Raw genomic sequence first — 19,993 nt, forward strand, 5'->3', positions numbered from 1 at the left:
AAGGCGTATAAGGATGCCATGACTTCGATGGGGGTCCAAGTCAAGTTTTCGTCACCCTACAGACCTGAGGGTAATAGTGTAGTTGAACGAATGAACCGTGATTTAAAGCAATCTTTGACAGCCCGAGTTATAGGCACTGGCAGAAACTGGCTGGCTCACCTCTATGGCGTGCAGCGTGCTCTTAATAATCTCCCTAGAAGGTCTCTGGGTGGGCGGACCCCATACGAAATGCTCTTTGGAATCAAGATGTACGTCCCTGACCTTGACGGTCTAGACTATGTGGTTCGCGCCACTTCCTTTGACGCAGATGAACATTGCAATGTTTTACAGAATCTACAAAAGACCAGAGACAGTCTTGCAAAGGAACATTTGCCCTCCACGTCGGATGATGCGTTGCAGATCCCGGTAGTTGGCTGGCTACCCCAAGTTGGAGAACTGGTTCGAGAGAAGATCGATAACAAGAAAGAATTTGGTCCTTCCTATCGAGCTCCGGTTCCCGTCGTTGGAGTGAAGGGCACAAGAACAGTCATTTTGCCACCTCTTCCTGGTCGTAAGGAAAACAGGTTTATTTCAATTGACAATGTCAAGATACACAGAGTGGCCGATTCTTCTTAGCATGACACCGGCTGTTTCCTGTCCTTCCATTGTGAGAAATTCAGTTATGCCTACTGCTTCTAATAATGAACCTGAAGTGGCCATCGAATTACCTGCTCTTTCCAGTCCGTTATTAAATAATTTACCTGGAACTAACATTGATGAGACAGACTATGCCTATCCCACTGATTTGTCCATACCTGACCTGCAAGCACGTTTAGCCACAGACTCCAGATTTTCTTTTGACTCTGTTTCTCTTGCCTCAAAGGAACCCTCTCGTGTTGCGGTTTATGCAAGCCTGTTTAAAAAACATTTTTTGATACCGCCTTGGACTTACATTTGGCTAGTCCTTGTTTCGATTTACCTTTTTATGTCAATTGGTTTTGTGTTTTATTTTTTTCGAATCATCAATGGACATTATGTCGAGGAAAGAACATGCATTACTCGTTTAAATGGAACTTTGGCCCCTCTTTCCTCTTCACATTCTACACACAGATTAAAAAGAGACTTGACTTTGGTTAACATCACAGCATGGCCTGTCCTTGATGGAATCGTGTGGGATGCAGTTCGGTTTCAGATTCATGGCCCCACGGAAGTCGTTAATGTTCCTAATGTACTTAGAGTGAATATGGGGGATGTGGTGAAACAAAACATTCGTTCTGATGATTGGGATGTTAGTGCTGTGGAAAGTTTGTTTTCTGATTTGAAATACTATGCTGCTTTTGATGCAGAGGATTTATATTTAGAATCTGCTAATTATGGTGAATTGTTCTGTTACCAACATTATGGCAATCACTTCTTACACAAAACATCTTCCCGAAGGGATGCTGTTAATTTTACTCAGTGGGAACATTGCCCAGCACCTAAACAAGGGAGTTCAGAAACGTTTCTTAAAAAGTATACTTATTTCACTGACTTTAACCAGTCCAATCCCGAGTCCTTTTATTTTAAATTTCACAAACAGCCGCTGTCCAAGGTTAGACTTACCGATACAAAATTGCTGTATTCGAAGGCCTTCCTAGATCAATTAGTTACTGGGGGCTATGAGTTATGGAAGGAAACAATAGACCTTAAATCGGTTTGGGGTTCAAGGGCCTGGCAGGTACGAGGCACTGAGGCTTTGCACCGTGCATGTCTCATCCCGAATCATATGTTGTTTTTAAATGAAACAATTTCCCAGACCACATGCTTTGGATTGGCTACATCTAAAAGGTTAAACACCCCGTCTTTCCCGGAGTTGGAGGAATATGAGGATTGGAGTAATTTTACTCAATTGTCCATTAAAGATATACAGGCTCTGCTTCTTAATTCCTCCTTTAACATTTCCAGTATGAATCCTAAGGGTTGGCTGCTTTGGCACCGTAGTGCTGATTCTTGCCAAAAAAGATTTTTAAATATAACTGACGGTTTTAAGACTGTTAGATCTGATCCCCGGTTTGACTTGAGTCATACTGTCACCTCTTACTCTGTGGGCAAGTTGTGTCAAGCTTGGCTGAAACATTCAACTTTACCTGCGGTTAAGTATCACCTTTCCAAACTGAATGCAAACGTGGATTTGAATGATTTCATTAAAGGCCCAGCTAGTGGCAGGTCGAAAAGGTGGTTATATGGGGTTTACAATGAAATTTGGAAACTGTCACAGATTGAGGCTGCTACACGCCTTAGGGCTATTGATCAGGCGAATCTTGAGAAAGTGCTTGCAGTTGTTGACAATAGCATTAACGTGCTTTCCTCTAGAATTTACACATTGGATAATATTGTGTCGTCTGTTGTTGATATTGTGCATGATGAAGTGTCAGTATTATACCATGGTCAAAATCAATTACGGTCAATCATGCAGTTTGCATGGACACTTGAGACTCTGAAAATGGGTAAAGTTCCCTGGGGATACATGAACGTTTCCTCTTTATTTGCACCGTTTAATTTGACTGACAAACAATGCTTGCTTTCAATGCGTGATGCTTCCTTTTCTATGTTACATATTGAAAGGTTGGAATCTTTACCTTTTTCTGTGGCAGAAGCCACTGCTGCTACGTGGCTTATCCACGGTTTAATAACACTGCCTTTTGCTTTATATAAGTTTTCAAATTGTATGAAATATGTGCCAATAGGTCGTTTTGAACCCTTAGGTAGCGGTTTTCTTCATGAGGTCTGGTCACTCCCATACACATACAGATGTTTCAAGGATGAACAGGAGGTTTATCTAACAGGGGAGGAGTGTACTGAGACGCCAGATCATTCTTTAATGTGCAGACACATACAGTTACACGGTTCATGTAACAAGGACCGACCGAATATGGCTTGCGTTTTACAGGGCACGCCAGTTCCTGCTGTCATCCCCACGTTTAAATTGTTAGAAAATGGTAGTTATTTGATGCTCAATAATGAAAACTGTTGTGGGTTAATTAAAGGTATAGCTTTCATAGTAACAGTAAGTGAGCGAGTTATTTGCTGCAGAAATGTTCTTTATCCTCCCACACGTGAACATAGGGAGTCTTCCATTTGGCCACAGATACCGACCTTGGGAGCAGAATTCAGCGGCATGGCTAGAATAAGAGCTCTTTTGTCCCAGAAAGAGGTGGCCTTGAGCTCAGCCCGTGAAACTTTCGTGCTTCACATTGCTAACACCCGTACGGAGGTTCAGGCTCTTTTAAATACTGATTTGCCTTTGCATTTCGGAGCCATGGTTCGTTCTATCTTTAACGCATCCTCCACAACGGGCCTAGCACATTTTTTTAAAGTTGTTAGCAGTTGTTTGAGAAGATTTTTGGAGTCATCCCTGCCTTCTTCCATTCTATTTTTTCATCCTTGTTTGGAGGGTTCCCGTTTTTTCTTGCATTAGCGGCTGGCGCTTTGGTGGTTTTCTGCCTTTTTAAATAGGGATGCCCTTCCTGTGCAAGACCACGCGCAACTGCTACTGACGCGGTTTCGCAACCGCATGCTTGATTATTATGGCACACTGCCGTTGGCGACTCTAAGCACGGCGTTTGGATTATCTTTTCGGTTCTCCTATTTCACCTGTGTCCAGCCTGTATTTCGTTGCCTGACCTGTGATTTCCTTTGGGCCATTGATTTGTGTCTCTGCGGACCGATTTCTTCTGACGTCGATTTTAATCAGCTGATGAGTCCTATCATTGCTCACGAGTTGGTTTGTTCTGACGAGAGGATTATGGCCTTGGCGGTGGCGCATGGACTAATGGGTCCCTGGGATGTATTGTCGGCAGCGCAGAATTTCTTGGAACGAAGTTTTCTTGAAAACCCACCGAGCTGTCCTCTGATGGTTATAGAGGATCCGGTGCTGGGAGATCACGTATGTTCCTTTCATCTTTTAAATTGGATGGCTGAACTGTTTTCGGATGAGGACAGTGACTTCCTCCTGGAGGCCGTTGCAGCTTACTTTTCATATACAGTCTTATCATAAACACTGCCTCGAATTGACATGCTGATTAATAGCATTTCCTTGATTTTATTGACTTTTGGTCAAGACATTTTATTTTTTGCTTGCCTATTGGCTTGAGCCACGTTATACTTTTGGGCTATTTTTAGCATTAGTTTTTATAATTGAATTTTTATTCATGCTCGTTTATTGTTGGATTCTGCTCTCATGTGATGGCACTTCTGTTATCTTATTTAGTCCGTTCTCGGATCATGGGGGGGTGTTATATAGCTCCTATATATCCTTATATCGTGTTAAGTTAGCATAGGTACATTTGAGATTTAAACGCCATTTTTCCTTTCTTGCAACTTCTGCACACGACCCTTAATTGTTGACTTAGCTTTCAACCTAGTGGTTTGCCGTGGTGTATGTGAGAATAATATGTTATTGCTCTGATATCAGCTTTGTTTAATAAACCATGTCTGCACGGAGAGTGCTGAAGTTTCAGGAGCAACACGATATGGAATTGTTATGAGGTCTGATCTCCACGCCTTCATAGTCATAACACAAGTGCAGCCTTTGCCAACTTGGGCTTGAGGCGGGATTGATATTGCTTTGCACGAGATTTGTTAACACACTTGATGCGGTGCACATGCAGAGAGAGCTGGTGTATGCTGATGTGATTCCTTCATGCTAGGACACTAAGGTATGGGCCCGCCCTAAAACAACCCAAAGAGACCTTCTTAGCTAATAATATAATATATGTGTTAGGGAGGGTGAGATATAAGTGTTGTTAACTCTTATTCATTACAGCATGTTAACATGCTGTCACCATTCGCTTTTTATGTCTTAGTAACTATGCTGATAATTTTGCTACTGATAATAAGTATACTTGTATTATCTAAGATACTGCGCCTGAGAAGACGGCATTAGTAAATAAACATTTCAAATGCACATGTGTCTTCTTTACTCCATGTTCTGGTTTGTAATGATAATATAACGAAAGAGTGTTCATGAGTCCCACGTACCCTGAGGTACTGTAAGTTCATGTTCTGGTTTGTCTAAACATTGGGAGTTTGATATGTCCAATGAGACACTGTAGCTAGCTCGGTAAGGGGTGAGTTGGTTGCTAAGGTAAGTTTTGGGACACCCTAATTTGCCGAGGTTCCACTCCTTTGTGCACAGTTCTGTGTGAGAACAGAAACCCTGCGACAAAATCATGTTTAGAACCATTTAGCTTAGAGCGGTCACTCTAGGAATCCCCACAAGCACAAAGGGCCTAGTTATACCTATCCTGCCCTCTTATGTTGTTTTCTTTTTAAATTCAGGACAGGGGACCAAGTCCCTGATTCCTGTAATGTCCGCCTTCGCATTTCTTTTCATGTTGTGGCCAGCTGATCAGTGTGCTAACAATTTTTAATAAGTAAAAATCTATACATTTTTGGCAAGTGGGAGCAGGTCGGATCTCTGTGGGGAGGCTTATATTTTTGTATTTCGGCCCAACGGAACAGATACACAAAGTTTTTTAACCTTAATTTATCAAGAGTTACTGAATGAATATACACCAAGTCACAAACTGTTTTCTGTGCCAAGATCTAGCTTTCTGCCAAATTTGATGCAAGTCTGTTCAGCTATTTTTCTGGTATCACAGTTCAATTCTCCTATGGAAATTTGCTTGAGGAAATTGCGTTTGTAGACCCCCCTTTTTTTCTCGGCCCCCATATGACAGATCGCCTGAAATTGTTTTGGGGAAGAACCTGAAGTTGGATGGACGTTTTTTAAAAACTTTTTTGAAGGTTTGTCAAACAGTGCAAAAGTTATTAGACAACCAAAACATACATTCCCTATAGTAACTAGGTCCTAACTATAACTGCACAGTAGTGACCGCCACTATATAACATTTTCTTTTTTTTTCTTTACCCAGTGGCAGATGCATATTAATTTGCAATTATGGCTCAGGCAAACTTTCCATTAAAAAAGATTTTTTTCATTTGCCTAAACTTTTGAAAAAGACTGGTCTTGAGTCCCCTTCTGAATTCTTCCAGGGAGGGTGATGTTCGTAGGTGGAGGGGTAGGTCGTTCCAGGCCTTGTCAGCAAGGCAGGAGAAGGAGCGATCTGTGCTGTGGCTTTGGAGAATGATGGGTGTGCAAGGGCTAGGGAGGTGGAGCCCAGGTGTCTGGCTGGTTGTTGGAAATTCAGGTTGAAGAAGGTGCGGTGTAATTCTTTTCAATTGTTTTGAGATATTAGCATTTAAAAAGATTGCTGAGTGGACTTTAAATGGTTACCACTTTTGTCTACCTCTGCTGTTTTAATACATTCTCAGCCATCTCGAAGCATATGAGTCGACTGCGATTTGAGATTTATGTGCTTGCGAAACATGTGTGCAGCAATGGTGGGTCACGCTCAGAGATGCCTGACCCAGGGGAATTTTAAGAAATGCCCAACATTGCCATGTGACTATCAAGACACAAAATATTCAATAGTTGCACCAGCTGGCATTTTAGGTGCTGGGATCGAAAATTTAAGGTTGACTCAAGAGTGTAATGACTAAAAAATCACTTCTAAGTAGAAAGTTCCATGTTGATCAATTAAAACAAAACAAAGGCAAACACTTTAACAAAAGTTTGACCGTAATCAAAAACCTAGTCTTTGCTTAAAACCTCTCCTGGACATTTCAAAATGCAGTGCACTGTGGAGGTAGTGTACATGCAGAGGATAAGGCACGAGACAGGTCTTGCACCCAAACCATGCTGCACATGGCAATTGAGGTAACTGACAGCAGGGGATATGGCAGAGGCCCAGGCTTCAAGTGAAACCCTGTGCCAAACCTCCATGGTGCACAGCCAAAAGCCATGTGCAGTGGTCTTTTCTGATGGCAAAAGGGTAGGCAAAGAGCCTGGCACAGGCCTGGCTTGCATCCAACCCCTGCTGCTCATAGCAAAAAGCTGTGTGTACTAGGTGTGGGATGATGGAAGGGGACATGGCGCTGACTGTGCGCAGCGGGGTTGGGCTAAGATCTATGCCCAAACCACCTGGTGTCCAAGTCCTACTGTGTTTGTCCTTCCTCAGTGGGCAGGGCCGGACTGGGATCCACAACCGGCCCTGGCAAAGTGCTCGGCCGGCCCCCCTCCCCACTTGGGTGGGGGGGGCGGGTTGGAGGTGCCGCCGAGCTCTTTGCCGGGCCGGTTTCGGCCTATTTTGGTACAGGGCCGATTTTGCAGCTAAATCGGCCCTGTACCAAAATCGGCCCCCAGGGGCCCAAAACCGGCCCCCACCCGTGCGGCGCACTGGGGGATTGCCCGGTGCCCGCTATGGCCAGTCCGGGCCTGTCAGTGGGGGGTTGCGTCTGTGGGCCTGGCCTGGAATCAGACCCTGCACCTTAGCTGTGGCCTGCTGAGGGCCTGGTCTGCGGCCAGATCCTCTGCCTGTTATCCTTCCTTCCACATAAGGTCAGCCACTATTTTCACTGTTTTTCTTTGCATGTGTTTTTATACATTACATGAAACTTATAAGTTGGTTCCAACTAGACAGTAAAGGTCAAAATGGTGGTGGAACTGAACGCTTGAAATGGCTGGTGGCAAGCTCATGTGTTACCTCTCGAAGACGCACGGATGCCCCACTTGGCTCATAAATGTAAAGACTGGGACGAGGAGGATGTTAATCGGAGTAATGAAGATTACCGGTAAGTAACAATACATTCTTACTTTTCACTCCTTTTGGCCGTGCTTTTGACCACTTTATAGTCTGTTCTATTGTTATAAAAAGTTCAGGTTTTTACAGAGAATAAACTTGCCTCTCTATTTTTTACTGTTAAGTAGAATGAGTTTGTATTTCATTACTATCTCTTCAATGTTATCACTGCAAGTAAGTTGCAAAGTGCAGAGGAATCATCTTCAAAGTGCTCATTCTGCAGTTGGTGTCATGTATTACTATTATACAACAGCATTTATCATGCAAGTCACTTAACCTGCAGCTGATTTCCCAGAGGTTTCCTACTGTCCGTCTCTTAGGCTATCCTGAACTTTCAGCAGAACACCTGATGCTCTCTGGCCCAATGAATTGTAAGAACATTGCTTTCTTCACTATTTTCAAATTTGGCCTCCTCCTATATTCAGCAAATGATTACTGAGTGTCTCTGATTAATTGTCTCTTAGGTATGAACAGTCATGAACTAATGTATTTATTTCCAAAGATAATTTCCACTCAACGATGAGTACTGTAGGTGTCCTTTTCTTTGCCAATCATTCATCAGTGTTTCATTCAGCGGTTTCCAAAATAAGCATTCTGTAGTTTTTATCAAGCAGCACCCCAATAATTCCTCTAACAACCCCTCATAAATACCATTCGATTTACAATTTGCAGAGTGGTGGTTGCTTGGCAGAAGCAGAGGAGGGATTGCACGATTTGTTTCTTATGGACGAACTTTCACAGCAACTGGACTCCGGCATTGACGCAGGTGTGCACCTGGGCATTGACAAGTTGTATCCAAGCAGAGGGCAGTGGGGTTACCATATAGTATCGGAGGCCTGTAAAGTGAGTGACAGAGCCGGGGCCTGTGCATAGGGGGCGGGGGGATGGGTGGAAGTTTAGGTTGGGGGATCCTATTAAGGGTGTTGTGTAGTGGGAATACTCTCAAATCAATCTCAGCTGGTTCTCCCGCTGCAGAGGCACACAGACTGCAGGTGTTTGATATTTTTGGTCCAGCAGTGATATGTTTAGTTATGTTGAGCTCGTCATGTGCAGTCTGTACATAAAGCACAATGCATGAGGGTGGGCACCCGGGGCCGTACGCTTACTGTGACTGAGGAAAGAATATCTAAACCTAACCACAATAAACAAACAGGCCACATTTACAGATTGGCTAATGTGGGAGACAACAATCAACAATGTCTCTGGGAGGACTGGTGAAACGAACAAGGGGGTAGAAGTACACATTTTAGAGTGTTGGAGGAAAACGATCCTTTACTAGTGACAGAAACAACATTCAATAGAGTATAGCAGTGACCTCTCTAAGGATGTCTGTGCTGTGTGCACTAACCTGCCCTGTTACAGAGTCGTTTGCAATTGTACCACCTTGAGGTCTGCCAGTAACACATGTAGCAACAAAACAGCCAGCACTTCCAGAACCTTCAAGCATGCTGGCACACCTAGGCCCCTTACTATCCTCCTGCTGACACAATCTTCCCTTCCAGTCACCCTCCACTGATCCGTGCCTCTTTGTCCCTAGATTCTGTTTCTATCTGCCAGTCTGACTCTAATGTTCATTTTATTCTCACAAGTGTTCTCAGCACTATTAACAGTGCTAGGCAAGATCAAGACCGAGGTTGCCTGCTGAAGAGGTTACCTGCTGCAGAGACTGCTTACTCTAAAGTCAGCCTGCTTCAGAGGCAGCCTCCTCTCAAAGCAGGCTGCGCCACAGTCAACCTGTGCCTGGGGCAACTAGCCCCAGAGGATACTTGCTCCAGAGCCTGCCAGTTCCAGGGACAGCCTGCTCCGCCTCCAGAAGCAGCCTGCTCCAGAGGCAGCCTGATCCAGAGGCAGTCTATGACAGGGGCAGCCCACTTCAGAGGCAGCCTGCACCACATGAACCTGTTACAGGTGGCACGCTGCACCAGGGACAGCCTGCTCCAGAGGCAGCCTATGGCAGGGGCCGCCTACTTCAGAGGCTGCTTGCTCCAGGGAAAGCCTGTTCCAGGCGCTGCCTGCTTCAGAGTCAGCCTGTGCCAGGGGTACCGGCTCCAGTGGCAGTCTGGTTCAGAGGCTGCCTGCCCCAAAGGTTGCCTGTTCCAGGGGCTTCCGGCTCAAGAAACAGCCTGCTTCAGAGGCAGTCTGCTTCACTAGCAGCTTGTGCTGGGGCATCCCGTTCCAGGGGCAGCCAGCTCCGGAGGCAGCCTGCTCCAGAGGCAGCCTGCTCCACAGGCAGGCTGTGTCAGGAGCAAGCTGCTTCAGAGGCAGCCTGCTCCAAAGGCAGCCTGCTACAGAGGCTGCCTGTACCAGGGGCTTCTTGTTCCAGGGGTTGCCTGCTTCAGGCGCAGTCTCCTTCACTAGCAGCTTGTGACGGGCATTCCGTTCCAGGGGCAGCCAGCTCCAAAAGCAGCCTGCTCCACAGGCAGGCTGTGTCAGGAGCAAGCTGCTTCAGAGGCAGCCTGCTACCAAGGCTGCCTGTACCAGGGGCAGCCTGTTCCAGGGGGTGCCTGCTTCAGACGCAGTCTCCTTCACTAGCAGCATGTGCCGGGGCATCCCGTTCCAGGGGCAGCCTGCTCCAGAGGCAGACTGCTCCACAGGCAGCCTGCTCCACAGGCAGCCTGTGTCAGGAGCAAGCTGCTTCAGAGGCAGCCTGTACTCTTGTACCCACTACTTGCGTGGACAAGGTAGCTGTAACTGCAGGTCATGTTGAAATGTTTGGTATGACCTAGGTCGCAAATAGGTTTATTAATTGGTCCAGACATATGTTCTGCTTCGTTCTCCAATGAATGCACGGTCATCCATTCATTTATTCATGCACCTGTCAATGTCAGCACTCCCTCACCCATTCATCACCCAGGCTTCCAACATTGACTAATTCTTGCAGTCATTCTCTCATCCTTCCACACAATCGTATGCACTGAGATCACAACAAAGCACTTCCATTAACCCCTTGGCTGCGGCGGTAGTTCCGCCGCGGCGCTACGGCGGAGTGGGGGGCCGCGCGGTGCCGCCATGCTCGTGATGGAACCACTCCGTCATGAGCCGCGGTGGCGCTGTGCTTGTGACGGAATGGTTCCTTCACGGCCCTGCCAGCCTAATAGAACGCTCAGTGCAGGCGCGAAATCAGCGCCGCGCAGGCGCGGCGGCCGTGACGGAACCATTCCGTCACCAGCACAGCACCACCGTGGCTCGTGACGGAATGGTTCCGTCACGAGCATGCAAGGGGTTAATACACTCGACCCACTGACTGCCAACTCGTGGGAATGAGTTATAACACCTCGCCAGCGCGGACCGGACTGACCCATCAACTTATTTTACTGAAGTGAGATGGGCAGATGTGAAAAATGAAGGTTCTGAAGAAATAAATCAGATAATAGTTCCCATTATTCAAGGGATGTTGTTGGAGAGTTTGGAATATTTAAGATTTGGCGCCTCTCTGTTGACTTCAGTTAAAACTGACAAACCAGTAACAGACTATTGAAGGAGGAAGTGTTTGCAACTTGTTCATTCATCCAAGTGGGCCCATAAATAAAACACAAATAACCATGAATGACTTTCACTCCCTGCGTGGGGTAAATCAAGTATTGATTAGCGTCTGCTCAAGAGTTGTTGTATTGATCAAACCACACAAAATACGTTTTATAATTTGAAAGCAAATTCACTGCCGGAACCCCTGGGACCAACTGCAGAGAAAACACAACCCATGGTTAAGGGAGCACTGCTAAAGTTGTGTTAAATGTATTTATGATACACATTGTGTGTAGAGTCTGCAAGCAGGGATAGGGAGATAGTAAGCTCATATTCCTCCATGCATTTTACAGGGATACTTTATTCATTTGTATTCATAAACGTTGTGTAGAAATACCTACCTTTTGTAAAAAGTGATTCTGTATCAGGGACAATTAATATGCCATTAGAATATAGAATTGATTATGCCGTAAATCAAATAGAATAGGGAAATTATGCAACAGTAACACTATATTACATCATAACGAGGAAATATGATTATGCAAAAAAGCAATTAGGAGCACCATCTCTGTAATGTTCAGAGAAACAACTATATTTCTTGGAAAAAGAGTTCCAACAGAAGCAGCACAAACAATGTAAATGAATCTAAAAAAAAATAATCTCTGCAGGTGCAGGGACGATCAAAAGTAAAGACAATGATTTTTATTATAAATTAAACAGTTGGGTGCTATAGTTAGAAATCCACATCCCAAGGGCAGTCATACATTACTAGGCCTCAGTGACTTCAACTAAGATCTTTTACCTCTGTTGCAGCCATAGTGCAGACCCCTAAACTAGGGTCCAAACACCCCTTGTAGCATTTATCTCTTAGGATAACGCAGCAAAGCAGTCCAGTCTTGACTCACCGAAGTGTTGTGGGCTTGAAACGCTGAACGTATCAACGCACAACATAGCATATGATAAGCCATTGTTCAGTTAATGCTTTTTTTATTTTTTAAGTACTTTAATACAAAACTAAAAAGTACGTCAAAATGAAAACTATTTACAAGATCATCTCTCCTAAAAATGGCAACTAACCCCCTATATTAGTCAATTGACATTATTTTCAAGGTACCTAAAAACAATTTACGCATCAGCAAGCCGTTCAATAAAAAATGGACCATGCCTATGTTTCCTATACTAAAAATATATAGAGCTATTCATGATCAAAAATGTGTCTACTGGCTTTGTTTACATGCTCCAAATCATAACAATACAGTGTACCTTTTGAGCTAGTAAATGGTACAGCAGAAACGCTAAGGATAAAGGTTTTAATATAATATTAAAGACATTTGCTTTTCACCATTCATAAACCAAACGTATCCGCGTTGACATAAACCTTTCATTATCAATCAGCAAGACCTACTGTTTTTTACATAAACATTTCTCATTTACTCTAGTTACCTAGCAATCCTTCATGACTCCACAACACCAAAGATCAGCATCTCCATGGACCACCACCGAACCCCAGAAGCTACACTGCCTGGGCATCATTGCTTTTTCCTGGAAGAATCAGGGTTGAACCCATTTTCTTCCTGTGCACAATCTTCAGGCATGGTCCCGAATCAATTCTCACCACTTTGTGGTTACCTTGGTCTTTCTTTGATGCCAGCAAGCATCATTTTCAAAGTTTGTGGCCACCCTCTGGAAAATATGGGGTGCACGAAAACAGTTTGGCTTTATTCCTTGATGCAGCTGCTACTGTATCACTTGGGGATGCACATGCCCTTAGGAGACCCACATGCTCACAGTGGAATGGGCTTCATCATGTGCTCCTCAAACCACATTTTGATGCCAGCTTCCTAGCCTTGCCAGGGACACTTCCACTTTTGCTGAGATATGGAACCGACTGTACTATTCTCCTCCTGCTCTCCCAGCATATCTGTGCAGAGTGGATTGCAGAGTGGGTAATGACGTGCTTCTCCTACTGCTTGGGAAGCCCCTTCCTCACGTGTCTACACACATAACCAGGTGCTCCTTGGAATACTGATGACTGTGCTGGGTATTTCTCAACCACTAATGGAGACAATTGTTACATTTTGTGGGCTCACACCACACCCGCATGGGGACCCAATGCCAAACATGCTTCTAAGGAAAAAAAGGCTGGTTATAATTGGTATTCATGATGGCAGTTAATGCACCCACCTCCAAACATCCAGCTGCAGCTTTCTTCATGTTTTACATGAGTCGCAAGATAACCCTTGAATATCGTGGGCCTCTTATTCTGATTTCAGTTGCATTTGCTTTCTCATGGCGAGTACTAGGCTACTGTGACATCCTCCAGGGTTCTCCTAATCATGACTGATTTGAAAATGTTCCTGTAGCCCTTCTACACCCTCTAGCACAACTGTTTCTCCTCTTTAGCGGAATCTTTGTTGCAGTGACCTAGACCGCCCATTCTGTCCATCCTTGTTTACCGACCACACATCCTCCTGACAGCAGCATCCAAAGTCCTCAACTGCAACTGCCTGGACCCTCCGGTCACCCATGACAACCACTTGCAGGATGTCTGTTAGCAACATAAAGAGTCTGTAGTGCACACTCCACTCCGAGGGAACCCACAAAAGAAGCAATCCACAGAAGTCAAGGTGATCCCCTCCTTCAGGGCCCCATTAAAGTCACCCTCTACTGTTCCTCAGGAGGAACCAGGGAACTGGTGTGACCAACCCTGGAGATCAATTAACAGGTGCACAAAGTCCAGAATGAAAGCCAGGAGTCTCTAGATACGTGATACTTGAAATACGGCCCAGGCGCCGAATGCCGACATCCTGACCTTTACATGCGGCCCCCTGGGCAACAGTATCAATAAACAAACAGCAAGCATTTATTTAAAGGTTGATTGCATTTAAAGAAAGCGAGTAACTAAGGTATATTGCACCCCTTAACTGTAGGAACACCTTAATTTTTAAAGACAGCAAACGTGTAAAAAATACGTATTTCATTAACATGCAGAACTGTTTCACCTTAGTAAATCAGATTATAGCAGTCCGTTCAGAAGCATTTTTTTAAAGTGATCGTTTTCAAACATGAATTTCGAAATGCTTGCCAACCCTGACAACAATGTCATTAGTAATTAAATCCAAACACACAAGAAGGTTTTGTACAGCACACATCCTGAACTCCTGTATTTCGAGGTCCTCTTATATGTGATAATGAAGAAAAAGGAGGGAAAACAACACAATTTGGTTAAGTGGGGAAGCCGGTATTCAACCCAGTTTCTCTGGTTCCACATTGTGCAATTCAGTTCAGCAACTAGATGTACACCCTTCCCTTACATCCAGTTTATGCCACCCCCTCGACCACCACCCTGCTGGCATCGGTGCAGCCCTCGGTCACACATAAGACCGAACTTATGGCCCCCAGGAAAATGTTTGTGAGTGTCCATGCTCTAGACTCCTGGTATACCTGTTTCTGCCCAACTGATCCTTCTTCGGGTCTTGCAGGCTCCTTCTCAGCTTTAGAGTGACTATGGGAACTTAAAAACTGATGACAAGTTTCCTATGATTGGTGAAGCACTATTTAATCTCTTGGTGCCACATTATTCCACCACTCATTTGTGCCACTCATATGGATACAACCTTTGCCTTTTGTTGCCACTCTGAGGAGGTTTAAAGATGGTGCGCTCTCTATAACATATCTCCCTCTTGGAGTCAAGCTTTAACCCACCAAAGCCTGATCTTACTCAGAGAGGCTCTGTATGATAGAAACCTATACCTTAGCAACACACCTATTGACACGCAGACAAATCAATGCCCAGTCAATAGTTTTTCATTTAACCCCTTCGATGCTCATGACGAGCTCAGCTCATCATGAGGTACACCTCTCGTGTGCTCATGACGAGCTGAGGACGTCATGAACACACCCATTTCTATTAGGGCCCAGCAATGCAGATGAATGACTCCAGCAGCCATGGTATTAAAAAAGAGAAGCATTTCAACATAAACAAAACTCAATACTAAGCACAACATTAGAGATATGTACACATTTGCATGTGGCTTTGTGTGGCTTGGTAAATGCCAAAAATGACTTTGCGCGAGGACTGCGCCACAAAAGGGACACAACCCTGATGCAAAATAATAGTAAATCTGGGCCCAGGTTTGCTGTACCTGCCGAATGGCGTGGTTAACACTGCAGGTGCCATGCCCCTTCCTGTGCTACCCAGGAACACTTGTGAGAGGTCCAGAATGTCGATTTATTGTGAGTTGGCTCTCACTGTGCCTAGAAGAGCTCCTTCTCAAAAGGCTACCGTGCTCAGGTCTGAGGACTCTCAGGGCAGGGTTGTTGGTACAGCGGTGCCCCCATCTGGTGAGAAAAATAACGATGGATTAAACCCAGATCTGTGACTGGGGGGGAATGTTTTGCCATTGTGCAACCTTCCGTCCATCATCTTGTTTGTTTTGCTGTTCACTCTATGTGGGAAGGGTATGCCCAGACGTGGGTCCCTTGCTCACTACGCCACTGGAGTCAAGCTATCCTTAGCTGAAGACGGCTGATAGCCAGAAACCGGTCCTAGGATGCTTGATTCCGGACCAGGGAAGACATGGTTTGGCAGTTCAGACTGGACTGTTCCCATGAGGCACAGGGTCAAGACTGATTTGCATATGGCCATGTCTGAACTGGGGTGGCTTGGTGAGCAAAATACCGATGGATTAAAACCAGATCTGTGACTGGAGGTGAAAGTTTTGCCATTGTGCAACATTCCGTCCATCATCTTGTTTGTTTTGCCCATCAAATTTGTGGCCATTGTCTAGAATAGCGTAACGGTGCTTCTTTTTCCATGAGGAGATCCAACCCCCTGTGGGCTACCTGGGAGTGGTTCCACTGGTGATTTTTTATATTGTTGTTGTCTGCATTCATCAGGGCACCCTCTGAGACCACTGAGTCACACACGTGGCAGCTTGTTTTGCAGATAAATCCAGCCGGATGCCACTAATGTTCTCTTTAGGGGTTTAGGGGAACTGGGCAAAATATACTTTGGGGGTCCCTGTCTGAAAGACATTTGAATTTATTACAATATTGTGTTAGTTAAAGCCCTAGTGATACCAAATTATACTTTAAAAAAGAGTACGACCGAAAGCACGAACTCCCTGATGTCCACAATCAAAAGGGTACCAAAAGAACACATGAATAACCATAGATTAAGTCAATAGTAAGAGGAAAATTATAAAACCTAATATCTATATCTAAACCCCTAACCCAGAACACAATAGCAGCCTAAATACAACATGGCAACCTTTAAGTCTTGTAAAGGCAGTCATTAGCTATTCACATAATGACTTGGCATTGCCAGTTACCGCTGTAGCTTAGCAACATTTGCAAAATGCCACAAAGATACAGTGGTCCCAGATATCACTTGGTGTAAATACCTTCTAACTTTGAAAACGCATACTCTACTTAACTCTGGTACCCAGAAGGCTCCTCTGCACACCATGATGTATAATCCTGTCAAATGTCATGGAAATCCCATCAGCTATTTGCCTGCTACGCAAGAGTACAAGTCTATTGATAATGCATTGGTGAAAAAAATTGTTTAAGGAACCCCTTTTATTTGCACCCCTTTGATGAATCCTGTAAAAATATAACTATATACACACATACAAACATACATATAATATATATATATATTCAAGGTATGCAAAATAAAGAATTGTATATCTAATTCACCTGTGTATACCGAAGAGAGTATTCTACCCACAGAGATGGGAGATCAACTTGCACATAGTTACGCAATATAGCAAAATCTAAAGATGTGTATGTTTTAATGAAAAAACGGAAAACCCGATTATAATCATCCATATTTCTAGTGTTATTTAAAATATGTAGGAAACCATAAGCATTTTTAAAATGAAAATAAAGGAACCACCTTGCAGATTGGTTAGCATGGGCATTCTAAAAATGAATGCATTGTGATTTAAAATAAATATCTTACCCGAATGAAAAGAATTTTTTCGCCAACTTTGTATCTTCCTTGTGATAGACGTTCTAAACAAAATCTATTGGGACATTTACAAGGTGGATCCTCAGAAATACGTTTGACCTGAAGAAAAAGGAAGCAGTTTAATAATATACAATAAATGCCTATATAGATAGAAAAAACAATTACACAATAATTTAGCCCATCATCTAATATTGTTTATTATTTGTAATGAGTAACAGACATCAGGGGCCCAGCTTCCAAGCGCAACAATTTAACTGGCTGTGCTGCCCTGCGCCACAGGCAAAGGGCAGGAATGCATCGTATGTATCTAAATCGGTGCATTTATGTCCTTGCCCCCGCACTCATGCCGTTTCAGCAGCCTAGCACAATACTGCAAGGGTGCCTGTGTTGTAGGCAGGATTCTTTTTGTGCAGGAAGGAACACCATCCTGCTCACAAAAACATCCATAGAGGCATTTTCTTCTTTCTATGTGTGCTGCAGAATGCAGCATACATAGAAGGAGAAATATAAATGCATAAGATTTGACTTTTTCCCAGGTTTACAAGACCTAGTAAGACTAGGAATGTGTCAAAAATCATGGGTGTTGCATGGGAATACCCACTGCAGCACCCTTGGAACGCCTTCCCAGGCCTGAGTAACACAGCACAGGGATTTGCACTGTGTTGCATTTCTCCATATTTGGGTAGCCATTCAAAACCACACAAAGTGGCTTTCCTTGGCTTCATAAATATGAGTGAGAGGTTTGGTTCGTGCACGGTGCAGGCATGACGCACAGCCCTCATAAATATGCCCCTATGTCTTTTTTCTGTGCTATACACTTTCAAAATATGATGCTTTTATATTCAAATCTCAAGGAAACTATAACAAAACATTTTTATTTATGAATTTCAGTCTCTCTAGCAAAGCTAGGCCTAACGGTGTGCGAGTTCTTAACACTGAAATAGTACTTTCTTTAAATAAGTAACTGCTGGTCGATAGGTAGCATTGAAGAACAGATGCTGGGAAAGGCAAATATGCTATGGGTAGGAGTACAAAAAATGTTTATATTTCAGAAGAGGTCTGGCATCTACTCAGGGCCGGACTGGCTGTAGCAGGCACTGGGCGTTTTTTTACCGATGGGCCAGAAGGGTTGGCCCGCTTTTTACCCGTGAGGGATAGTTTGGTTACTGTGGGACGGTTTTTATTCCGAGTCCCGCCGTGCATCAAGACCTTCGTAGCTAGGGAAATCTCAATTACAGACAGGTTCAGCTTCTTGTAACTTTAGTAGGTTGAGAAGTATTGAAAAAATTTGGTATTCATTGCTGGAGAGGAATGATGAAAATAGTGGCAACATTTCAAGATGACCAAATTAGTTCAAAGGGTTGCTTGTCTAGAAGGTGAATGCAGATGGTCTACAGTTTCAGGGAAATGCAATAAAGCGAGCAGTTTGGTAGGTAGGGTAACCAACTGACAATATCTTTTTCTAAAGACATTAAGTGGATCCATAAAAATGTTTATGAGCAGAGCTGAAAAAGAAAGCTGTGCTACCTCTGTGAGGTATCAGATAAAAAGTTGTCCATCTTTGTGTAAAGAAACATTACTGCCAGAAGTACAGTACTGCCCATCATACAACACGGTGTCAGAAGTGCTCCAGGGGCCTTTGTTATACCACTGACTAAAATTACAGTTTTTAGAGAATCTCTGTTCAAATCCTAGTAGCAAAGTGCAAGCAGCTGGCAATTCAACACAGAATATTGATAAGTGCAAGCAGCAACAATTTTAAAGTTTTCTTAAAGTTAAGAAAAAATTACAATACACTTCCCAAGTAACTTTAGAAAAATAGACAAACATTAATTAAGCGATGAGACACCAATATGATCAAAATCGCCACACGGGAACCAGAGATATTATTTTTTAAATTTCAGGGTAACAAGCGCAAAAGTGAAGCACTAATGCAAAATATCTGTTTCTTTCTGGCCGGGGCGATTTCAAGCAGACTGTAATGAAGGCTTCCCTGACAAAATATCAATGTTAAAATATATCAGTAAAAAATATTTACAATTCCCACTCCAGTAAGTGCAACTGTAGGGAAAGTGTTGTATAGCGTAGGAGTATGAATTACTTTTCCCACTCCAGTGAGTGTAATAGTAGGGAAAGTGTTGGGTAGCGGAGGGGTAAAAATTACTTTTCCCTGTCCAGTGAGTGCAACAGTAGCAAAAGTGTTGGATAGTGGCGGGATAAAATTTACCATTCCCACTCCAATAATTGTAAAAGTAGGGAAAGTGTTGGATAGCAGACGGTTAAAAATTACTATTCCCACTCCCCTGAGTTCAACAGTAAAGAAAGTGTTGGATAGCGGAGGGGTAAACATTACTGTTCCCACTCCAGTGACTGCAACAGTTGGGAAATTGTTGGATAGTGCCGGGATAAAATGTACTATTCCCACTCTACAAATTATAAAAGTAGGGAAAGTGTTGGATAGCGGAGGGGTAAATATTACTATTCCCACTACAGTGAGTGCAACAGTAGGGAAAGTGTTGGTCTGCAGAGGAGTAACAATTACTATTCTAACTCAAGTCAGTACAAAGTTAAAAATAAAGAACAATTTAACAATAAAAATATTTAAATAAAAAAAATAATTAAAGAAGATATAAATATGGTAAAAATTCTAATACAAATATATTTAATATTAACATGCTTAAATAAACTTATTATAATGTTAAATACATAAACCAAATACCTACAAATATTATATTAAATTAAATAAAAAACAATTTCGAAACATATAAATATTTTATATAAAAATTATTTAGAAACAAAAACATTAATTATTACACAATTCACAACCCACATCTACATTTGTTTTTAAATTACTTCCTCAACTAACATAATTACCAATTAAACACATTTT

The 19,993-nt window shown here is 43.4% G+C and overlaps 1 protein-coding gene across 1 annotated transcript in view; it reads right to left on the reverse strand.

The window, feature by feature from the left end:
* The window catches only part of GAS2 (growth arrest specific 2), a 766,676-nt gene that overhangs the window by 221,379 nt on the left and 525,304 nt on the right, over positions 1-19,993 (reverse strand). Inside the window, exon 7 of the mRNA XM_078684661.1 lies at positions 17,095-17,202. Coding sequence (XP_078540787.1) covers positions 17,095-17,202 — 108 coding nt within the window. The remainder of the gene's footprint in view (positions 1-17,094; positions 17,203-19,993) is intronic.

This window comes from Lissotriton helveticus, chromosome 3_2, assembly GCF_964261635.1.
Source record: "Lissotriton helveticus chromosome 3_2, aLisHel1.1, whole genome shotgun sequence".
NCBI lineage: Eukaryota > Metazoa > Chordata > Amphibia > Caudata > Salamandridae > Lissotriton > Lissotriton helveticus.